General features: G+C 35.0%; 1 protein-coding gene across 8 annotated transcripts in view; it reads left to right on the forward strand.

Moving 5' to 3' along the window:
• Window positions 1-25,673, forward strand: part of LOC149795144 (C-terminal-binding protein-like) — a 100,390-nt gene that overhangs the window by 31,087 nt on the left and 43,630 nt on the right. For 3 of the 8 annotated variants that reach the window (XM_089964855.1, XM_089964856.1, XM_089964857.1), the window contains exon 2: window positions 18,217-18,347. The exons of 2 other annotated variants lie outside the window; for them this stretch is intronic. Coding sequence is in view for 1 of the 6 variants with exons in the window: in XM_089964861.1 (XP_089820987.1) it covers window position 18,347 (1 nt within the window). In the remaining 5 variants the exon portion in view is untranslated. Of the gene's footprint in view, window positions 1-8,278; window positions 8,799-18,216; window positions 18,348-25,673 lie in introns of those variants that run through there. 3 more of the 8 variants (XM_089964861.1, XM_089964854.1, XM_089964860.1) reach the window with 3 other exon arrangements.

The following is a 25,673-nucleotide window of genomic DNA, read 5'->3' on the forward strand; positions in this document are numbered from 1 at the left end:
ACAGACACTCATTTCTGTCAGTGCAAAATCAAATTATGGACAGCATCCTCTTCTCTTGTACAAATTAACAAGGAGTCTTTAACTCAGAACTCATTTGGTTTGGAATCTGCCCCTTTGCCTGTTCTGTGCTCATTTGTTCTTTTCTAGTCCAGTTGGCGCATTCCGTCACTGATTACATATATCAGCGTAAAAGGAGACATTCCTTATTTGATTCCATGTACAGTTTAGATACTTTACAGATAATTTAAAATTTACTTTTGGGCAAAGTTTCTATCTTGCATTGTATGTTTGGATTCAGTTTGGATGCCAATACATTCTGTGTGTCATGCAGTGAACAAATTATGGTCAGTTCTGATTGGTGGTTGTTGTTTTATTTTACCCAGACCTGAACTATTACCACTGCTCTGAATTAAATATAACATATTTCACTGTGTAACACACAGACAAAAACTGAAGCAACAGATAAACTTTGCATAAAGTGATTAAGCCACGTGTAAAACAAAAAGTGGTTTTGTTACCCACTGGACTACTGCTGACCTTGGGAAAAAAGTTTTTGCAGAAAGAAAATCAAAAAAGTTATTTGACTTTTGGTTGCCAGCTATCATTGCTTAACATCTTGACATCATGGAGTTAATTGAACCCAATAGAACAACCCTTCTGCTAGTTTACCATACCACTGTATTAGTTTATCATTTAGAGCAGCACTTATTCCAGTTTCTGGCATACCAGACCAACAGCTTTGCAGCATAAGTGAACAGCAGTGGACAGAGACCAACCCAGATGACATAAAGGCTTTCACTGGACTCTTCATCCTCATGGGAATTATTTGAGCAAGAAACAGGACAAGTTTTGACATCCATAGTAATAAAAACACTAAGGGGCTCAAATGGAAAAGTAACCATATTTCAGTGGACATAATTGTAACCAGCACTGAGCCATTCTGGACCATGGAGTCCACTGGAATCTATGTGAGTTGCACAGTGAAATCCACCTTAACAGGTTTCCCTTGGAATTGCATGAGCTCAGAAAGCTACAATAGAGGACATCATCTTTCTGCCATAACGGCAACCTGGTTGCAACTGTTAGGAAGATATCTAAATAGGCAAGTTTTTGGGTTCGAGCTGATATTTATTTTTTCTTTCATGGCATTTTAGGGGTCACAGTTTCAATGATTGTGACTTATCAAATGAATATGTCATTGTCCATATCTTCAAATTCAGTAGGACCATAAGCATTCATTTATTGGTGATTATTTTAACACATTAACCCCTGGAGCTTTTTGTCATTTTTGCCTGAAAATCGAGTAGGAAACACATTTTGAAAGCTATTTCTGAATAGACTCGAAAGCATCAAATCCCCGGTCATCTTTCAATAACATACTGCCTAGTTGTGTTAGAAACATCGTTTTTCGTCGGCTATTTGACTTGCGCATGAGCAGAAGGGTAAAAGTTGGCCTTTTTGGGGGGCTAAACGGTGCCATTATTTTTGTATGGAGACCACTCTTTATTCCAAATGCCCATCTTCTCCTACTTTTTGCAAAGGCTCATCTATCTGTTTGCAGTTCATACTGGTTTGCCTTAGATCTGAGACCAAAAAGTCAAAAAAAAAACGGACACAAAATCGGATTCCGACCACGGGCAAATTTGGGGTAAGAAAAGAGTCGGGTCCAAAAAATGAAGTTTTTCTATCTGTATTTTGTAGTGCAGCTAGATATTCCAGATTATCTGGTATCATTGTAGAGCTACATCTGTCTACCTTTATATAATACCACCCACTTTAGTGTATCCTGCATGACCATGACGCTACCTAACAACCTGATCTTAGAGATACGGTTAATGTACTTATTATTGTTTATATAACTTCCAAAGCAAGAATACCATATCTGCACTCTGTCTGCGGCGGTTCAAGTCTAAGATTCAGCCAATGTGGGCATGTGAGAAAGCTTGCCAGTAGCTTCTCGTGGGTCGGTGGTTCTTTCCGGGGTTTTCCGGGTTCTTCCTCCACCATTAATACTGGCCGCCATGTATAGCCTATCGTGCTGAAAAATAGCATTAAACCCCACAACAACAACCATATCTGCAGTAAGGACAGTCAGATAATGTGCAATTTAAGGATCAGGGTAAGCTTACAATCAGTATTACATGGGAGAATTATCTGCGAGGCATGTTTATCTTGTTTATCCTTTCAAAAAGGTATAAAAAAATGAAAATTCATTTGATTAGTCCTATCATAACAAAAGCAGCTGGAACTTCTCTTTCTATCTTAACTGAACAATAAAATGGTTATTAAATCTTATTCACATATTTATTGTTATCTGGCTGTAAAACTTTTGTGAGCTTTCTCACATCTCAGTCTTGAAAATCAAAGTTGGGATACATGCTTGAAAATTCACATGACAACATTGAATTTTAGTTTTCCATATAGGTGTAAGTTGGGCTTCAAAATTGTGATAATGTGTCTTGTGTTCTTGAAAAGTGGACTTTTTAATAGCAACTTGTAAAAAAGACTACAGAACTTGAAAAGTAAAAAAAAAACTAAAGGATTCAAGTACAATCAAAGTTAAATTCAGGATGCAAGTGACACTTTTTGTCTAGTTTATGCTTTATTTGAATCCACTAGGACCAAAATAGAAAGAACAATCAAAATAAGGTAGTTATTGACCTACCAGCCTCAAAAAAAATCCTTGTAACAATAACTACATGTTCTTTTATTGGTTTCTTGTAAACAGATCTGTGATCTATACAGATAGAATCAGAATAGAAATTTATAAATTGATTATCAGAAGATTACAATCCATAATATTCTGATGATTGTTTCTCTCCACATTAATTTTAAATTATTCATATTCACCCTCCTTTCCCATTGCCATAAGTTATACATTTAGGCCCTTTTTTTAAAAGTTATGGATCTAGTTACACTGAAATTGGCATAATAATAGAGCACATATAACTGCAATCTACAATTTCAAACAGATATCATGGAGGAGAGAATTATAGCAAACTAATATAATAGGAATAATAACTATCATTGCCCCGTCTGCCATGACAGCAGAAGTTACATAACTTGTTCAGCAGACATCAGCTTCACCACAAACAGATATCCGTTGCAAAATGTGTTCAATGTTGATTGTACACTAAAAAGGAATTACTTTTGATTTGATTTTTATTTTTTTTCAAACAGTTTTTAGAATTGTCCACTTTGATCCAGAACTCCTGAGTTTTCATTTGTAATTGTACTAATAGTTTTCAATAGTCTACAAGAAATATTTGAACGACAAAGAATTCATAACATTTATAGTTGTCTTTTGGAGTACAGACATATATTAAGGATGGAAACTGATTGTTTTATGGCTCAAAAAAAATTCTTTAATAAAATGTAGGTCTTGCTATTTATCCCTTCTTTGCTAGCCAAAGTTCTGATGAGTTAACATTACCTACACCTTGGAGGATTGATCAGATATTGGAGTGCTTTATCGATTGGATTACATGAATTGTCTCCCTTAGCATATAATGTCAACTAATTAATAGCATGTTAAAACAGTGCATTATTACTTTTTTCATCAGCCATAAATGATTGATTCAAATGGATGTTTAGTAAGTTTAACATTGAAAGGATGATTATGTATCAGAGTTCAGCCATTACTGCTGTATTTGAGGGAAAGATATACTTGTACAAACATGGACTGGCATTGGAAAATCACTTAATTATCAGTCCATTCCAGTTGTGTGTACCCTTGTATTGATCCTGTAGGAACAGTATTAAAATTCAAACAAGTTGATTTTGATTGGCTTGCATCCAATGAATTTCACAGGTCCAAAGCACTGAATTATCTGATTGATCCACCAATTTGTAGATAGGGTTTACATATCAGAACTTTGGCTACTTAAGGTGCATTTATCCTTACAGAGCATATTTTTGTATAATTTGAGACAGTTGTTGTTGTTGTAGTGTTTAACGCCATTTTTCAGCACACGATGGGCTATACATGGTGGCCAGTATTAATAGTGGAGGAAGAACCCGGGAAAACCCCGGAAAGAACCACCGACCCACGAGAAATTTGAGACAGATATTCACAATTGGGAATAGTGGAAAAAGAGGTGAACAGCAAATAAAGAGTTATCTCTAATAATTGATTTATAGACCTCAAAATTGATCCCACATCATTTCAATTTACCATCACAATAATCAGTTTATTATTCTACCCACAACTGATCACTTTTAAGGTCTTAAGCATTGCAACCTTGTACAGATAATGGCAGCTTTTAACATTTTATAAGGATGTTTGTGTTCATAAAATAACTGAATGTGTGGAATCAATGATTCCCCCATATTTTCAGGCAATGATCCCTTTTCTCCCTTATGTGAATGAACAAGATGCAGAAAGTTTTGATAGAAGATTGCATTTCAACCAGCTTGTCAGAGCTGGTGAATCACAGGGATATACATTTGGACCACTTTATTTTATTAATGATATTGTTAATGATATTCAGTTCAGTGTATGACTGTTTAATAATGAAACTTCATTATCAATAATCGTTTAGAACACAGCCCTGGCTGCTGGTGGTCTGAACAAAAGTCTGCGTATAAAATTTCTGGATTTATCAGTATGTTGCAAAGTTTAATCCAGTTAAAACTAAATCAATAACCATATCCAGAAAATCTCAAAAGAAACATCTCCCACTAATTCTAATGAATAGTACTGTCATTAAGAATGTCAGTTCTCATAAACTGGGGGTCTGACAATGGATTAAATCCTAAATTGTCATATACGTCAGCAGGAATAGCTATCAAGTATGGAAAAGCTGATAGGTTACCAAGTTTGAAATTCAGACTGATAGAAAATTAGTTCAGCTTCATTATTTCACCATCATGTGACCTCATTTTGAGCGTAAGGAGGTGTTCTCGGGGATAACTACAGCTAGCATGAAAAAGAAATAATAAAGGTACATGTTGAAGCAGTAAGAATCAGTTATGAGGGCAGTAAAATAAAATATGTGCACATTTTTGAGGAAACAAACTGGGAAGGACCCAGGCAGATGCTACAAACAGAGACTGTTAGTATTTTTCCAAATGCACCATACATGAATACATGTGGGCTTCAAATGTGCAGTCCGTAAGCACATTACAACTTTTGATAGAACTAACCACCAAACTCCTTTCACCTGATTACATTCCCATTGGTTGGCAGCCAACATATACTTTCACCAAATTGTCTTATTTTCATACTTTTATCACTTAAACCATTTTAATTATTCTGTTATCATATTTTTTTGTCGTGGTATATAGCTTACAGTGCTGGAACACTGTAAATCCATGACCTATCAATTAACCTTTTGTCTGAGCAAATTTGTATCAAAATTCATCTTGATTTTCATTTTTTGTTTCAAAATTTGTATTAGTAACTTGTTTAGTCACTGTCACTGCCAAGCCACTTTATATATCTCTGCTACCTATTTAGACACTAGATGAATACCACCCACCTCACTGGAAATTAAAGGTCCTTGAACCTATCCAAAACCCATCAAGTTCAGGTCTTCCATGTGCACAAACATTTTATTTTTGTCATTTAGTATAAAGTGACAGGCTTCTGTTTTTAGTGCTTATTAATTACTGATACTATTGCAAAATTGCATTAACAGTTTTTTTTTTGTTTGTTTTTTGCGTGTAATATCAGCTTGTATCAATGTTTGCAATCATATTCCTTTTTTATTGTTACTTAATCAGTCAGATTGTGTAAGTAAAAATCAGTGTTAATTGGGAAAGAGCTATTAATAAGCTTATATTTATTGCCCAGTTAAATATATCTCATTATAATTATTATAATCTTTCCATGATAAATATCTGCAGATATATGCTGTTTCGAACTTAGCCAGACTTATTTGTGCCTATTGTCTGAATATTTTGATCTCTTTTTTTTGTATCAGCTTCACTGTCCACAAATGTCACAGAGAAGGAAAAAAAAATTGGTGGCTGGACTTTGGTCCAAAGCTTGGGTCTCCAAAACTTATTGATGTTATTTACTAATGGAGCAACTCAAGCTAGTGTTCAGCCCGCAATTAGCTTCATAAAATATTTTTGTTCGAGTTTCAAAATTAAAAAATAGAACCATTTTATATCCATTATATTTGTGGGAGAGGGTAAAACAAAATTAAAAAAAAAAAAGAAAAGACCAAATAAATTTTTTTATATTCTTGCAGTAGAGAAAATTCAAGGCCCAATACACCCCCCCACCCCGAAATATAGTGACAGTGAAGTACCATAGTGACACTAGATTGGAGACATTAAATAGTGGTCTTTGCGTTTTTATCCACCACAGTTATTCAGGTATATACGGGCAGTGTACATGCACTCACCGAGTCTCTATCATATCACTGTTATACCAGCATTATATGAATAGCAGGATTGTATTGGACACAGAGGTATATACTTGTACCTTTTGCACAGTGGAAGACCTATTTAGATTACATGAACATTCAGGTTAGCCTCATATATACATGTACATACAATACAACAAGCCTTTACAGGTTAGTACGGGAACATGACCGACAAATCTTTTTGATTCAGCTTGTTGAGTACCGTTAGGAAAATGTGACGGAATTTATTAGAAGGTAAAGATTTAAAAAGTAAAGTTTATTTCCCCCCCCCCCCCCCAGAACACAATTTAACTAAGAAATCCCTTAAATTGTCAAGTATGTAGGTACAGCTTTATTGTTTCGTTTGAACCATATCCGTTTAATTGACGATGCGTGATGTGTGTGTTGTTTAATAATAAAGATGTCATTTGGACCTCTGGGTCTCCTCCATTGTAAGCCGCTGCACTGTTTTTAAGAAAAAGGAAGAAAAACGACATTGTTTGCAATTAGTTTATTCATGTATCATTTTTGATCAACGGGAGATCACAAATTTATTGTTCATTCGGGCAAGTGGATTGTGAAATGCTCTTTATTCTGAAGTAGTTATCACATGTCCTTACAAACTGTCAGTTAAATCAATATGTTAAGTATTTCGAAGTGATACCGAAGTTGAACTGGTTTGCGAACATGCGCGTTCTTTCAAACTGGTGACACAGCAAGAAATTATTCTCCCCCCCCCAAAAAAAAAAAAAAAAAATTGGGTGATTGCTACAAGAGTTTTTAACATCAGTTCACTTTTTGACAAACAGTCTTGAAATTTAAATATATTCAAAAACAACATTGAACAATGGGATGCAATGTTTACTTGCTTGATTGGCGTCCATGAATGACCAGATTATGCACATAAACAACGGTTGTTTTATTCTTTTAAGATGTCTAAACGGAACAAAAACTTGTACCCCAAGTAAGATAAATTTGGTAATGGAATATGTACATTATTAAATAGAGTAAGGGGTTGGGTTTTTAACTGATGAAATGACTTGGAACAAATTTCTTCTTCATTTGAGGGAAAGGACATGTTATATCCATTATATTAGTTTCAGAAAAAAATCATTGAGGTTAAATACAAAATAGCTTCGTGAGAAATTAGCGCCCTATCCCACCCAGCCCCAAAATTAAATGGTTCCTTTTTGGCTATCTTCTGTCATGTAAAAAAGGAGCTAGATGCGGGTACACTAAACTGTATTTATGGGTAGGGGTCAAATTAAGTTTGCTTATTAATAGTTGTGTACATATATTTAATTTGGAAATTGGGGGAGACAGAAGGAATGTATTATAAATCAACTCGTGTACAAGTTTTGTTTGGTTTTGGGGGGGCTCATAACATATGGACAATATATATATATATATATATATATATATATATATATATATATATATATATATATATATATATGACTTTGCTATTCCGGGATGTTCATGAAAATGTTCGGGGATTTGCAGCATTAAGTTGTTACAAGAATTTCATATATATATTGTACATGTTTGAGGCGCCAGATGTGTAATTAAATTGCCTTGTGTAGATACCGAATGTTCACCTTCAAATGATCTTTTTTTTTCTCTCTCTCTCTCTAAGGTACACTGTTTAGAGTTTAACTTACGTGAATATGTAGTTTCGGTGTATAACGTCTTTAACTTTTAAGATCCTCGTGTGTGTGTGTGTGTGTGTGTGTGTATATATATATATATAGTTTGCATATACGTGCATCGCCTTATATCGCGTCAGCGTTTCTGCTGGCAGTGCGAGAAAGATACATGTACGTCTATAAAATATTTTCCATTACAACTAACTACATGCCGGGCCCGCAAGCTTAAGACTTGTGCTTTGATTCAGTCTTGCTCTAGATACATGCAGGTAGCAGTACAACTAAAAACGCCTCGCCAGCTTTGTAACTAAATCTATACATGGCTCTCGCGGAGTGGAGAGAGTTTTCTTGTCTGAAATGTGTACATGTATTGGCTTGAATTGAAATGCAGGAATCTGGGTAAATAGGTCAGACAAATTTGAAACAACAAAGCACCCGCTCCATAGAGCTTGGTTGAGGCAGTGGTGTGGTGTGGTGCACTTCTGTCTTTATCAAAAGCTCTGCCGGCGTGTAAAGTGTACCGGTTCAAGTTTTTGTCAGATCTGACGCTAGAATACATTATAATGTACATGAGGCCAGTGCAACGTTAGCATGATAGGAAGTTAATGCTATTCATGTGTAACAAGGCCTCTAAATCTAATAGGGACACTCCTGTTTACCAAAAAAATATTACGTGTATGTGCTATAACACAGAGTATACATGTTAGTTCACTGACTCGAGGAATTCAACTTCGTGAAGTAGTTGGTGTGCAGGATAATTCCAACAGCTAGTTTCGTTCTGATCTCAGCATTGTACAAGGTACGTGTGTAATAGTATGAATGTACAGGGTGTAACGGCACATCAACACAATCGTGGCTGTAGAGTAAATTAAAGTAACACCGAAAAGGCATACAAAGCTAAGTTAAAAACAAAAAAGTGAAAAATCCTATGCAAACAAAGTGCCTTAGGCTGTTCTTTTATCATTTGTATGAACCACTTCATAAAAGTATATAAAGGTTGACATCATTCTCCGTATCACATGCCAGAGGTTCATCGGGGCAATTTTATTTACATTCTAAGCCAGCATGGGGATTAAACACGGTAATGGTTCTTGAAGATGGGACAGTAGGATTTCTGTTTGTTTTCAAAGGCATAGAAAGTGTACATTAATTGTCGGCATTCTTCTTTGTATCTCAGGACATGAGAAAAAATGGTGAAGTGATGTTCTGTATTAACCTTGATATGTACATGTAGTGCAGTGTAACACACCTCATATTTAAGTTCAGAAATGTAACACAAAAAAGGTAGTTTTCCTGAAGTTTGGTCAATAAGGTGTTTGTATTTTTAAAAATGGGGAGGTGGGGTGAGATTTGGTTGTAGATGAAGTGTCATACGTACGTGTATGATGCCATGTCATCAACATAATCTAGGTTCCATTGTACGTTTCTGTATTGCTCGCAGCTATTGGAGAGTTTTTACATGTAGGTGTATTAGTGATTCTACATTCAACTGGGGTGAAAACTGTCGTCCTTTCTGTCTTAATTCAGGATCTAATTATGAGGTATTATCAGTATTGTAATGAAGGTAATTGATGGTAATTTCCCCCCCCCCCAAAAAAAAAAAAATAAAAAACAACAGACTTATTGAATTTAAAAAAGTACCTTGAAGCTTATGTCACTCATGGTGTGTGTGTCTCTCTCTCTCTCTGTCTTTCTCTCTCTCTGTGATATTATATATCAATGACTTGGTCATTCACAGCATGAGATAAACACATGGTAGATGCTATACAATAGTTAATTACATCACCCAAATAAACTGCCAATAGCATGGTACTGTACTGTTTGGTTCCTTTGAAATATGTAATATGCATTAAATTATTGTCCACAGATTTTCATGGAAAATGGGATTATTGGACCTGTACATTCTACCATCTTTCCATCCATCTGTCCCCCCCCCCTTTCTGGATAGTAACTTCCCTTATTATGATTGTTTTTCAACCAATTTTTTTTTACACTGCATACATATGTTGTGGCTGAGTTTGATCGTCAGCATTTTGTAGTTATAGCCTGTTTGTTTGATCCACTCAACTTTTTTTTAATAATAAAGCACATGATTGACATAGACAGCACTGTACCCACATATATTTATGTTGAAAATGCAAGCTGCCCAGACCCATATCTGCTTATGCATAATGTGCCAGCATATCAGGGTCCATGCATTTTGGTAGGAGAAACCAGTAGAGCAAATAACAGACACTGATCTACTTAAACATTATTCAGCAACAGATTAGGGTCTTTGTTGATTGCAGTTGCACTTTTAAGTGAGTATAAGATATTATTGGATGGCAACGAAATTTATTATGCAGCTTGACAGTGATGGTTAATTTGCAGGGTTTTGGTGGGGTGCCTTTAACAGAGTTATAGCCCTTAACTGTCATATCCACCCAGTCACACTTTTTGTTTCCATACAATAAGACCCTTTATCATTTTGTATTTTAATAAAATTTAGTGTACAGCTTGATATTGATAACACATTGGACGAGTTTGTCAGCATTATGCAACATTGTTTAGCAGAGTTAAGTGTCAGACCCACTTGCTTTATTTCCAGCACAAGAAGTTATTTTAATGTCATCATATTTTAAATAAATTTGGTATTGGCCATGATCCTAAAGGTGATAAACAATTGTTACCATATTTGTGGCCAAACAGATAAAAGAATAAAATTGGCATTGTTGGCAACTTTATGAGTGATTTTTTTTTTTTAAAGAGTGATTATAAAAATACTAATGCTGTAATTAGTATTACTTCCCCACACCTGTCGGGCCTTGTGTGTAGGGTAGGGGTAATGTTAGAAAAATTAATCATATTTTGATGCTAAATTTTATCACATATGGAAAGAAATATCTTTTGAAAGACTTTTTACTTTTTGTTTACAAATATAGTCAGATGTCAATAATGGGAGACTAGGATTTCCCCTTCCCCCCCCACAGACAATTGGTTGCCTTGATTACTGATAAATTAATACAGAAGTAGTAATGTATTTAGGGAGGCATTTCACTAATTTAATTGAAACGTCTACAGTAAATAACATACAGCTCTATTAAACAAATAGAGCAATAGTTCCAGAGAGGGTTTGAATTGGTAAGTGTTGCTGCTTATTATTAAATATGATACTTTCAGCCTTTAATGGCAACAGAAGGATTACTCTAAGACAAACATGTCTGTTTTTTCTTCATGTATACAAATCATCATCATCATGATGTATTTAATGAGGGTGACAGTTAGCTTAAACTAGCCTTCCGTGTGGCCCTCTAATCAGATAACAAAAGGTGTACGTGTGTTTGTGTGATATATATATATATATATATATATATATATATATATATATAATAGAGTAACCTAATATTTCAGCAACACCATAAAATACTTAACTACATGTATATAAATGTACAAGTCAGATTGCAAACAGACAGAAATAATAAAAGGAGACTATTTAAACTACAATTGTTCAGTTATGGTATGTCTCTATACCAACCTACCTACCCTAATTGTTTGATCCATGTATCTAAAACCACACACACATTTTTCATTGTCCTTTGCTTTGATATTTTTGGCTGCTCTGAATTCACTGAAATAATCAGTATTTCATTTCAGTTCTCTATTGTCCATATATAATATGTAAACCCAGTAGTTTTTCTCATTGTTCATTTTCATTTGGTACAGAGAGCTTAATATCTGTATCTTCTAATGTAACCAATCATTGTCTAGAACCACTCAACCTACATCTAGTTGTATATTCCATAATTATCATTTTTGTTCGAGTGGCACCAGTCATTTTAATTGTTACGGTCATTAGTTATGTCTACTAGGATTTGGTGAAGATTATAATGGTCAATTTGTATGGTAGTATTATCTTAAGAAAGATATGATTGGGCATGGGTTGCAAAACAACCCACCTCATTAATAAATATTAGGAAAATCATTGGTCTTAAAATGGAGCCTTGTTGTACACCTGAAGTAATGGGCATAGAATATATGTTCCAAGTGCAAACTTGCTCATACCTGTTACTTAAGTAACATTTTAAAACAACATATTACTTAAAGGAAAACGTATTTAACTTAGACATGAGTATTTGAACAAGCATACATTGTTAGCAGGTTGAATTATGGTGATGTTTGACTCAGGCCTGGTCAACTTCCTTAATGTCATGGACAGGGATTTTTAAAGTCACACTCTATTATGTAAATGACAGGATAAAACCAGATCTAAAGAAGATCTGGCCTGCATGCCATAGTTTTCTCAGGCCTGCTTTACCTGCTAATTTTGTACAGTAGGGAATGGCACTCTTTAGGAACAAATTGGGCATTTTGTGGGTAATAAAGGCAGAAATTCCAGTGAAGAAGGTATAAATGGACTGGAGAACATTGTTAGGGCTCAAAAATGCTCATTGCATCACTGAATTTACTTCATCCTCCACTGTATTTTCTTCATATCTTTGCAGTTTGTTTACTGACACCAACATACATTTTTTTTACCAAAATATGCTGTGTGATTTTCAGACGTTTTAGGAGAATTTTATGTATGCACTGTTCTGCTGTGGTAAAACAATAGAAACATATTAATACCACTTTCAGAAAGTGGATTTTTCTTTTATTTTAACGATATTTTAACACCTTTTATGTTTTACATATGGTCTTGTACTTGATGTTTACCCCATTTGGAAAATTTTATATTTTTAAACTTTTTTGTGCTAATCTTCATATTTACTTTTGTTGATTCCTCAACCTTTAGTTAGCTCCATAGAGTAACTGGAGAGGTGCCATAAAATGCTACATGCTCAGAAAGTGGAGGAATTATGCCTTGCTTAACCTCAACAAGTTACATATGTGATTCAGATTGTCAAAAATTAGGAGAACCGTGTGCATTGCTCCAAGAAAATTAAAAACATTGCTTGCCCTGACTCACAATCCACTTGCCTATCTTACATTACAACAAACTTTGAAAAATTTAATAAATAATTTATTTCCCTGGGGGAAAAATGTAAAAATAAAAAAGATAAGAACTTATGGTTTCAAGAATCAAATCCAGAAATAATCCAAGATTAAAACCATTAATTAAATTTTAAAAGTCCTAGTAATGAAATGTTCTAACGAATTCAAGTTTGATTCCAGACGAAAAATCCAAAATGGATGACAATGATGTATACTGTAGCCTTTATATTCTGGATGTGTCTACAGTTCTTTGTTGATTCACAATTAATATTCCGGTGTTTGAATTTCTGAATAAAATTTAAAGAAAAGTTTTTGTTCAAGAATTCTGTATGAGCACTCAAATATTTCCGGGGAAAAGAATTAATCTTTTAGAATACAAATAAATTTGAATAAAAATTAAAATACAACTCTAAACTGGTCACAAACAAACACTTTCTGGTGTAAAACCCAACTGAGAAATATTTCTCTAAACATCACCATTAAATCTAATTACAGCGCAATTTCGGAAAAGCCCAGAATTGCAAAATAGAGGCTGTAAACTTACATATCTAAGGTCACGTACTCCCAATATGACCTTGATAAAAATCAATAATTTTACTCTGAGAATAAAATAAAAATAGAAAGTTGTTTACTTGTCTCTGTGAGTACTGAATCAAGGTCGGGAACTAAGTCAAAAATAGAAACAGTGTTTCTATTATTAGGTGTCAACAAAAAGAGTCAGGTCAAACTGAATTTTCAGGAGAGAAAAAATGCCAAATCAAGTAAACATGATTACAATTACTTTGACATGTAATGAAATTTTTAAAATATGTCAAACTTACAAACAGACAATTAAATCAGATATAAATTAAATCAAATATACACAACACCTGACAAGATTGTATTATTTTACTACTATTTTATCAGAGTGTGGCAGCTGCTATACTATACTGCTGTACTTTACATAAAAAGGTACAAATCTAGTTTACATTTACTAGTTTTCCCTATGTATTAGTCTTGCATAACGTGTGCTTTTGAATTTTCTTTTTATTTGATTTTTTTATTTCATTAAAAGCAATGTCGTCTCCAGATCCTTATGTAAACCAATACTCATTGGTTTCATATTCTTAATGCAGCAAAAATCTTGATATTTCTCCATCAAATTTAGTTGAAAACAAGTTGGATAGACCTTGGTCTTTCATTATTTTTTATCATTAGGTAAAAACAGGTTCAGATTTCATGTTTTATGTCATTGTACTGTTACAGAAAAGCAATATATATCGATAGAATCAGCAGCTACCCACTCTCGGAACTCAGTGGATTAAAATACAATATACAATACCCAGTCATTATAATGTGGTAGTCAGAGACAGTAACAGTCACCCACATTACAGCAAGAACCATGTTATATATGGAACCACAGTATTTTGAAAATAGTGTAATACACTGAGCCAAGGTATAGCTTGAACTTTGAAGAAAGTTTAACTTTAAGAAGATAAACTGACACTTGTCTTCTTTCAACCAGTATTGTTGTGAATCAGTGTTCCAGTGTCCTAACTGGTTAGAGCATGTGGCTCAGAACGAGAAGTTGCAGGTTTGAACCCTGACAGAGTCATACCAAAGACTTATGAAAATGGTACAGCAGTTACCTTGCTTGCTGTTCAGCATTAAGAGGGTAGTGTTGGGACTGGTCAGCCCGGTGTCAGGATAATGTGACATGATACTCAGTGTACAGAAAACATGACTTTATGGTATAGATACATATTTACACTTTAGATGTTGGCGAATATTTTTTGGCAGGTTCAGTTTTGTGAACTGTTTAAATAAAGCCAATTTTAATTCCTTCTCTTCTGCTTTACTGTAACAAATCTTTTTTGCAGGTATATAATAAAATTACCATTCATATCCAATTTTATTGCATTGTTGGGGCAGATACATCCAAAAGTAACTCCATATTTTAAAAGCTTTGTTGACATGATGTCTTTTAGCTCAACACTGCAGTGCAAGTGCCTCAGTTGCCCTCCACAATGCTTTCATTGTTCTGACTGGAAGATGTTCTGTATTTAGATTGGCTGGAATAATAAAACTAGAGTATTCAAATTTAATGGCTCACCCAAAATTCCTGCCAAGGCTGGAAGATCAGGCTTACTGTTGTTTTGCTGCAGGGTTGTTCGTTGATATTTTTTTTCTACCTGTACAGGTGACAGCTGTCTGTATCTGTGGCTAGTGTGTGCACTTGTCATTACTGGTTCAGTGCCCCTGGTTAAAGTAAGCAGTCTGATGGTGACATACTTAAATCCTCCAGAACATGTTCTGACAAAATGTGTCAGATGTACATGTTGCTGCACACACACACAGAGTCAATCCTATCATTTAAGAATACAGAGTAATACCTGCATACTAGATCTGTGCACATCTTTTCATGGCCAAGCCAAGGTCCTGAAATGACACCATAGAGATTTGGGACACGGTGATGGTAGGGTTGGTAGTGGAGTGTAGAGGGCCTCAGTGTATTATTGACATGTTAAGGGAAAAAACTTGCAAAGTTGATTTCTTACTTGTTAACAACTAATGTTGACCTGTTATATCAATGTTCCAATGAGCCAAGTTCCACTCACAGCTAATCTGATAGGTCTGTTATGAAAGGCATGCGAACATAACAAGTACAATTCCTTGGCATTTCTATAACATGTAGAATACACACACACACACAGAGTCAATCCTATCATTTTGAATAAAACTTACAATATATGCTTCTAATATTTATTACTGCTAGGAAGTATGTTGGTAATGCCTTGTATATTCTGCATGATTTTTTACTTCTCAAAAATTGATTGTGCAGGCATGTCTTCAGAATGAACTACTTAAAAAAAATTGCATATAGTACCACATTCAAGTTTTATAATGAGCCTGAAAATTTCACTTGTATGATGTGATCATGTTTCAAGTTTTGTTTTTGTACCTCATTCCAGATCTTTTTTTTTAAAACAAAGTCATGGTCATGCACATTCTTCTCTTTATTTTGCTTAAAAAATGTGAGAAATATTAAAGCGGGACAGATTTCTGATGCAGACATCACATTTAGTACCTTCTATCCACCATTTAATAACAGCAAGCATACACATTGTTTACCCTAAAAAAATTATGTTTGGCTTGAATGCAAACAAGATAGCAGTGTTAGGTGCCTATTGGTGACAGGTTAGAAGTTATAAATTAAATGAAATCACAATGTTTTGTGCACTTTGTTAGTACCGGTGATGCTTTTCTTTTTAAAAGGGGGTTGTACATACAGTGGGGGAGGGTAGACAAATACATGTACTATTCTTTGAATTTTAAGATGTTAGATTTATGTCAGAATTAATTAAAAGTATATGTAGAATAAAAGATGTGGTTCATATCAATGTTTTATAATAAGCAGATTTTGAATGGCATGTAGAACGAATTACAACATATACCATACTCTCATATTTGATCTGATTTGATTGATGCTATTACACTACTGTACTAACAATAAATACAAAGAATGCATATAATACAAGGCTTTATATATTTGTAAGTACCATTGTCTGTGTTTGATAATGGCTTTCTGTTGGAAAACCCTTACAGAAGTATGAAGTGTTGCATAAAGCTTTCCGTAATTTTTATTGATGTTGTATCAGGTTTTCTTTGTCCCTTGTCAATAACATAACAAGCACAGTGAAAATCAATAATTTCTGCATTGGGAATATACATGCATGTGTTATAATACAGCTTTTGTGATCTGGTATTTGAGCTCTTTAATGCACTGTCAGCTGGCAAAGAACATTGGTTAGACAGTTGAACAAGATATTAAATTGAACACCAAGTACATGTTCATTACCTGTGTAAAGTTCACAACACAAGTGTTTGAAAAATGCATAATTTATTTATTTTATTCCTGAATTCTTCCTGAAGAATCCCACAGCTTTTACTCCCTCTTCTGAATTTGTATATACCATTACCACCACCACCCTCATTATTCACCCATAACAGAAGGAATGCATGTATTTTTTCATTGTCCATCCAACCATGAGCATTTGCTGGATGGGCCCATTGTCTGACCCCTATCTTTATAATGGTTAGAGATATTTTCATGAAACGTAACTCATAGATTTATCATGAATAAATGGGGTGATGCCTGCTACAGCCACACCCAGGCCTCATGGTCAAGGTTACAGCAAGGAAAAATGTAAATATCTGGCTTTTGAACAGCTGAAGTCGTTTAAGTATTATTACTTGTGTATACATGGTGTGGAATTTTTACAATATGAGGCTTAGTAACAAACTATGTGTTTATGGTTTCAGCCTGAAAAAGATCAGAGTAGATAGGAAAACAGCTTTTTAAATTAAATTATTTTTTAAGATCCTCTTTTAAAAAAAATTATTACTCTGTGTTGACCATCATAAAACAAAGTTACTTATTTCTTTACAGAGAGAATTATCTTGTATGTCATCATTATGATTTCTGCTCTGAATGTCTAAGCAGGTGTATTATTAAGTCATGATGACCTAAATTTGAATTGGTCCCTAAAATTAAATGTAGGTCACTCCAGGATGTTGTAAAGTTTTATATGTACTAGGAGTGATGTAGTTTTGTGTGTAGATCATTTCTGGGTCTGTGTAAGGCATCCTTGTTACATGAATGCACTTCTAGATCCTTCAGCACAGCATCGCAGATTATATCTGCATTTGTATCTTAGATAATTTTCACCTGAACAACATATAATTTAGCTAGAATTACAGAATTTGTTTCTTGCACAAATGATCTAAACAATTCATACTGACATACAGAACAACACTATTCATTCAAAACATGCTGAAAAAGACTGGTCTGTGTAAATACAGTCTGCCATGTTCATCACGAGTTCTGGAAGAGTCCATTTTTGATACTGCGGAGGAATCGAATAGAGGCAATTACATTATGGAATAAAGCTGAATATGGAAGCTGATCACTCCTTGTTCAACAAATTGACACTTCCGCAGGTCATGTCGGCATAGAAAAAATTTGATGTCAACAGATGACCCTGTGTTAGCATGTATTTAATGCAATGTTATGCTGTGTCAGTTAGACATTGGAATACTTCCTGCACAAACAAAATTCGTTATTGTAGCTGTATAATGATTCTGAGCTACAAATACAGACATCTTTTTCGTGGTGCTGGGCAAAATGAAATATTGCTTATATTTGAGTTTATATTTTAAAACTTCGATTCAGAGCCAGTGATGCATATCAATTTTTCTGTTTTCAGCTCTGGTGGGAGTTATCAGTATGTAGATGTATTATCAGGACAGTCCTGACGCGTGTGTATCCCATAGAATCACCACTACCACCCTTCCATTGTCACCCCACAACATTGCATCCAGTTGCCCTTAGTCAGCAGTGAGTATAATGAGAACAATTCACAAATTTTACTTATTTGGAGATAATATTTTCATAAAATTGAACAAAATTCAAGGCATTTTCTTTATAGTTCAAACAAAACTTGGTGCAAGCAATATACACTTGCCCAACAATATAAACTTGCCCATGAATATATTAAATTTGTCCCAGACTCCAGACAACTGCATACTGTATTGTTATCTTCATTACTGAAGCTTTTATTCAGCTCAGCTTGCCATAAAGCTGAGCAAGCTTTACCACTCTGGAGTCCATATTTCTTATCCATTTTTAATCCGATGTGGAATATAGGTTTATAGCATCGCCATCTTGGATGGGTTAATAATGAGTGAAATGTTTCATCAGATGGGTTAACCCAGTTACCACTCAGGATGCCATATTTCTTTTATCACATGCCCATTCAATCTTGCCTGCTTGATCTGACATTTGATACAGCTGTTCAGTCTATATTCTCGTATCACACACCACGATTTAAACTACTTAATTGTTTTCTTTGACATCTGCACATAGGTATTGTTAGACGCAGTGACTCTGACTTTTATAAATCCCAGTTTGTTTTGAATTTCATTGATACAGTAAAGCTAAAACATTTAGAACATGTACAATACAAAACCTCATGTTTTTTACAAAGTCAGGGGGACAGAACCTGTTTGATATGGCATACTGCCATAGGAATAAGTCTCGGCCTGATGGCTTCATTGGTTCCCTATACCATGTCAAATACCGCTCCGGTGGCCTAGTGGTTAGAGCATCCGCCTTGGATGCGGGAGGTCGTGGGTTCGATCCCCAGCCGAATCATACCAAAGACTTACAAAAATGGTACTAACAGCTGCCTCGCTTGGCGTTTAGCATTAAGAGGTTAGTGTTAGGACTGGTCGACCTGGTGTCAGGATAATGTGACTGGGTAGGACATCATACTACATGTCTGCGGCACGCGACCACATTAACAAACTACAAAGCAGTATACCGCACAAAAGAACATGGCAAAAACTATTCAAAGAAATTAGTTTGCACGTTTTTTTTTTTGTTTAAGGTTCTTTTCCTTTTTTTTGTGCGCTACCCAAATGCTCCAACAGTCACAAACAGGAAACAACATATTTTACATTTCCATCGAAATAATTATAAGAATTAGATCAATTTATTACGACTACATTATTGACACATCCTTTCCATACAACTACTTTTTCTATGATGATAAGAATAGTTTTTACATTTTTCCCTTACAAGAATGAACAAATAATTGAATACATGTGCAGATATCCAAGCAGAATGCCATACATTTGTTGGGAATTTAAATCTCTGAGCATGGGCATCTAAGATTTGAAAATTTTCCGCCTTACTATTAATTTCGACAATACATTGAGGTTCAATTAATTAGGAACAATTACCAAACTTACGACTTAAGATACCGTAATTGGAGCTGTTAAATACAACGCGCCAAGTGTTAGATGGCTTCGTTTGATGGGAACACACCTTTTCCAAGCTGAAACTAACACTATCTTCTGATGCTAATATTTTATAACAGTGTTTACAATAGCCACTGCTTTGATCATGCAGAACATCCGCTGAAGTTAAGTGATTGTTATGGAGAGGCCATTTAATTGTGGGAGGCGGCAAAGACACGTGTTTTGAAACAAGTTTCTTGCTCTGACTTTCTTATATAAAGGACGCTGTGCCATTCCTTTTCTTGCTTTAAATAATTCGCATCAGCTATACTATAACATTTTGTATTTCAAAACAAGGCACAATTCCCTCCTTATAAGACAGGCAAAATGTGGCATTTGATAGAAGGTGTTCAGCCACCGGAAAAAAGCAAAAGTTGTATGAGAATGATGAGGAACAATTCTTACAATAGGGAAAAGCGTAGTGGAAAATTTCAGAAGAAATGGACAAAAGACAGGGAATGGCTGAATTATGACGAGGAAAGGAACGTTATGTGGTGTAACTGGTGTACGCAATTCGCAGACACAAACACACAGAAAACATTCAGTTTTGTTGAGGCTTGTTTGAACTTTAAAATTGAATCGGTAGACATACATGAAATTGTTTTGTGAACAGGACTAGTAAAGATTTGGCAGGACTAATAAATTTTTCAATATACTAGTCCTTCTGGCTACAAAGAAATTTGTGTTAAATTCGAGCCCTGCATAATATATATAACACAAAATACCCCCCACCAAGTTTTTCTTAATGTCCAGAGGCATCCCCTTAATTTTTTTCTGGTCCCTCGATAACCCGCACCCTCACTTATAGTGCTGTCTGTTTTTTGTCCCCATTTTGTCTTGATAGGGTTGGCTGTTCAATATCTCAAATTAATCATGTGATAGGCTGGGCATCGTACCATTTTCATCAGAAGAGTTCTTGTGGTACCAAGTTGGTTCTAAGTGAAAATGACTAACCCTAATCATAGACACCATGGAGATTATCTTGAAAATATTGCTATAAACTCCTTCCATCATGGGTTTTTTCCAGCACGGCTGCCATGACAACTCTCTTGAAACTGTAGTCATTACGCCCCCTGAATGGATGATTATTATGACATGGGCGTTCACCAAAAGACTTGATGCCTACTTTTTCCTAAATTAAATTGGTGCAAATCAGATATGTATTATGTCCACTACAGCAGCTAATTTCAAAATCTTATTACTAAATATTATGAGATGGTTTCAGCACTAAGCAGTTAAAGAAAGAAATGGCTTTGTGTTAAATTCCTGGAAATTCTTTTCACCCAGTAGAGCATCAGTCCCTTTCAAAGACTCGTGTGTGTCACAGTACTCCAAATTTCGCTAAACAAAGCTTCCTTTTGTCAGTGTTTGAAATGCATCAATTGTCAGAATCTTGTCATACTATTAGGCATTTACGATTTTGTGGTTAAATTGTCAAGTTAATACCTTTTAAATAATTCCAAATATTATAAATTGACTGCGTCTTCTACGCTTTGATTGGATGCAAACGGTCACGTGATACTGGTCTGGAACTTTTTACACATCGATAAATTTTTGGTTTCCTGTTACCAAATTATTTGATGTGAAGTTTTATCTGTATCATCGCCTTACACCCTAATAATAATAACAACAAGCTCCCACCCACCCATTCCTGTGATTTCCGATAAAGACAAGCTACAGCTTAAAATTGACCATTAGAAGTTAAAACAATGTAATTGCACAGACCTTCCTGCACTCCAACACTCATCCCTTTTGCTGGAGAAGGCATATAGCAGGCTTTAGAAGCCAATCTTCAGAAATTATTGCATTTCACCTTGACAACATGTTACAGCAGCGGTTATTAAAGGTCAGGGTCATAAGTCAACATGGAATGTCACTAAAAAATGGAGATGATTTTGCTTTTGAAAGATTGAAATGCATAGAAAGTAACAACGGCATTGCCATAACAACATGTACCATACGCAAGCATAATTTTTATTAAAAAAAAGGAATATTCCTAGTTAAACCGTAACAGCCATTTTTTGTATATATTAAAATATTGATCATGAAGTATATCACTAGCAAGACCTGCAGTGACATTTTTCACCATATCACTTTATAAAGAATCAATGAATCCAGGCTAGCGAAGATAGGGCTATGTATTCTACCGCAGTTAAGAGGCTAATGAAAGAAAACTTCGATGTACATACAAGTGAATGTTTTGTTGGCTAATCTGCTGATCTGATGTTAGAAAGGAAGTGGGGCCCCGAATGGCCGAATGGTCTAAAACGCTGTTCGTTACGGATCACTGCCATCTCACCTCTGTCTGCGGCGGTTCGAGTCTAAGATTAAGCCAATATGGGTATGTGAGAAAGCTTGCCAGTAGCTTCTCGTGGGTCGGTGGTTCTTTCTGGGGTTTTCCCGGGTTCTTCCTCCACCATTAATACTGGCCGCCATATATAGCCTATCGTGTGCTGAAAAAATGGCATTAAACCCGACAACAAGAATGACAAGAAAGGAAGTAAATTGGAATTATAAGGATTAAATGATCGTGGTTGGGTATTTATCGATGTGTAAATTTTACCTAATCACTCAACAAAGTTTACATAAGGTCCTTTGGACTTTATTTACTTTGTGAGTGATTAGGTAAAATTTACACATCGATAAATACCCAACCATGATCATTTAATCCTATAATATATTTTATGTTTTGTTCCAATTCAGATGTAAAATCCTTTGAAATACTATTAAAAACTGACATGAAAGCAAAGCATATTCTTCTATGCTTTCAGTGAGACAAAAATCACATGAATGACTAAATGAATGTGTTGTATTGGTTTGCATCAGTACTTCAGTTGCATAAAACTAATCAGCCATAGACATTTGCTTTAATTTAACAAAGCTGTGGAACAAAAATAACACAAAACATGAAAAAGGTAACTTTTTTTATTAAGTTAATGGTATTTTTTATTTATATCAATAACCGAAATTACATGTGTATATTAATTTGCATTTTGAATGCAAGGGGAAAGATACAGTTGTATAACAAAGAGAGGAACATTTGTTTCTCTGTGTAACTAATTGTAATTGATCATTGGCTAATTGTATTAAACTGAATATTGATTATGAAGTTCTGACTGATTCCCATCACTATTTACATGTACATTCGCTGTTGGGGGGGGGGGGAGAAGGAAAGGCAAATTACATATGCAAGTTTAAGTATAGTCCATGGCATGGGAGATGATTGTCACCACTATATGAATGGAAGCAGATCTTAATGTGTTAAGATGATGTCCATCTATCTGTCCATTACCAATTTTGGTTCCCACACATTACTTTAAGTGGTCCACTCTTTGGATGGCTTGTGCTTGGTCAAGAAGAACCTTAGTGTCTTTGGTGCCAAAGATCAAGGTCACTGTCACTGAGAGTAGAAATACTTATCTTTACAGTAACTATATGAATGGATCGCACTTGGGGTAAGGTTGAATCCTAAACAAAACTGAGGGCCCCTGGGATCATGTGGTCTAAGGTACTCATCATTACAGATTAGTTGTGCATCTCACCTCTTTCTACACTAGTTAGAGTTTTGGCTTGACCATTGTTGGTACATGTATTCAGTGATTCTTCCTCCACCAGATATACTAGCAGCCGCAGAAAAGTAGTGTTTAATTCCACAGAACCACAAAACCAAACAAACTACTAGTTGTTTTTCTTCATGCCATGTGAATAAATATTTAGCTGTAAAAAAGGGAGATTACCATGGTACTTACTGCTCCTTCCGTTTTGATCAGATCATCAAACTTTAACAACTTGAGAAACAAAACACTTGTACAGAATGCACAAAATTCGTTCTTCATTTTTATTCTAAATGCAAGTAAGTACCCTGACTGTGATATTCATTCACAAAACAAAAAATTATTTCATGTTAATATACTTAACTAATTTACACTGCCACAAGTTGAACTATGCTGAATATACATAAAAATTGGCAAAAAATGAATAGACTTCATTCAGCTCAAAGTAAAAATGAAAATAACTGGTTCTTTTCTTGTTTGGAATGTGATATTTAATGCAATTACTGTAGGGGTTTCCTCACTATAACATTAGTTCCATTTTGCAGACCTGGGCCAAACTTTGTGGCCTGCTTTTTTGAAGAAAAAAATTTGTCTAAAGGTCAGCTTTCTTCCTTTATCACCTGTACCTACCATTGCTGAAATTTCTGGGGTTTTTTATGATATTTTGCATATCAGTTTAAGTGCACATTTTATTGATTGATAAATGATTGCAGTTGCCATTAGTTCATTTAGAAACATTCTATTCTTCATGTGTGATTGAAATACTTTACTGACCATTTAAAAAACACTTTTACACAAAGCTTCCCTGTTGCTTTGTATCTCATCTGCTTGGATTGAATTTGAAGGCTCTATTTCTGGTGTGTCATGCAGTGAAATGTGTTGCATTCAGAATTAACTGTAGGTTATTCACTGTGTGACAAGCCATAAGCATTGCATCAAGAACTCAATTCAAATAGATACAAAGCTACCGATAAGCTTCTCACAAAAGTGGTTATTAAATGAAATGCAAAATACCAGTAATTAAACCGTACATAGGGAACAAGTTTGGAATGTTTCCTTTTACACTGGTAAGTGTAACAAGCAACTGATCCTGCTGATAGTATTTAAAAAAAGTTAGCACAGAATTGGCAAGGGATTAGATTCCAATCCGTCATGTTCATTTCTAGAAGGTGAGTGGGTGTTACCAAAAATTTCCTTTTTCACTGACAGAAACTAGTGTCTGTTGCCATGGCAGTTGTTTCTCATATGCATCAAAAACAGCAGTATGATGGATTTGGTTGTAAATCCTCTTTGCTCCTGCACTTGTAGATAAGATTTTCCTTGCTTGAGTAAATTGCACCATATCTTCTGCTTTGAAGATAAGATCATAGTGCCTTCCATATTTAAGTGAAATTTGTTTTTATAGCATTACCGCAGTGAAAAACAAAGGTCATGGCGACCAAGATGAGTCCTGCATCTGATTAAATAGAAATGACTGAAATGGCCTAAAAGGTTGAATTCAAGCCTCAGACAATTAACAGATTCAGGATGTGTGCTCTCTCTCTCTCTCTCTCTCTCTCTTTCTCTCTCTCTCTCTCTCTCTCTCACTTTTTTTTGTTTTTGTTTGTTGCTGTCTTGTCCAGCAGGATGAGAATGGCACATGAACAGATGGTAAGTGTATGTCTGCCTGTAATCAGCATACTGGCAATAAAACCAAGTCCATATAATGTCACCACCCTACCTATGACAGCACTTAGAAAGAAGAAATGACCCTCAAGTTGATGTCTTTGTCAATAATGTATCAATAGTAAACTCTGTATTGTGAATTACCCTGATACACAACACCGGTGTATCGCCTTGCCAACTTATTATTGACAATGATTGCTAAACAGACAAAGATAAACTAGACATTTTAAGATGTCTTATAATGACAAACTCAGTGTTGGTATGATTTTACATTGAAGAATAGAGGGAACAAGATTTTCAATATGATGGCCAGATGGCTGACAGATCAGAGCCATTTTCATTTAAGACAAGCTAAGCATAACAAGTGTTTTGGTGAAAACCCTATGCTGGAATGACCATCGTTCTATGAAGGTGACAATAACAAAGTTTTTGAGATATCTGCCAGGGTGACCAAGTTTGATGTCAGGTCAGCACTGTTTTCTTGTAACTAGATATTAGAAATCTGTTGGTAAAAATCTTACATCGATATGACCATTAATCTAAGAGGAGTAGTAATAACAAGATCTCAAGATGGCTGCTATGACTTTCATACGGGGGTTCAGATCAACACCATTTTCATTTTAGACCAACTAGACATGAAAGGA

Source organism: Sinohyriopsis cumingii, chromosome 7 (genome assembly GCF_028554795.1).
Source record: "Sinohyriopsis cumingii isolate HCF-2022 chromosome 7, ASM2855479v2, whole genome shotgun sequence".
Taxonomy (NCBI): domain Eukaryota; kingdom Metazoa; phylum Mollusca; class Bivalvia; order Unionida; family Unionidae; genus Sinohyriopsis; species Sinohyriopsis cumingii.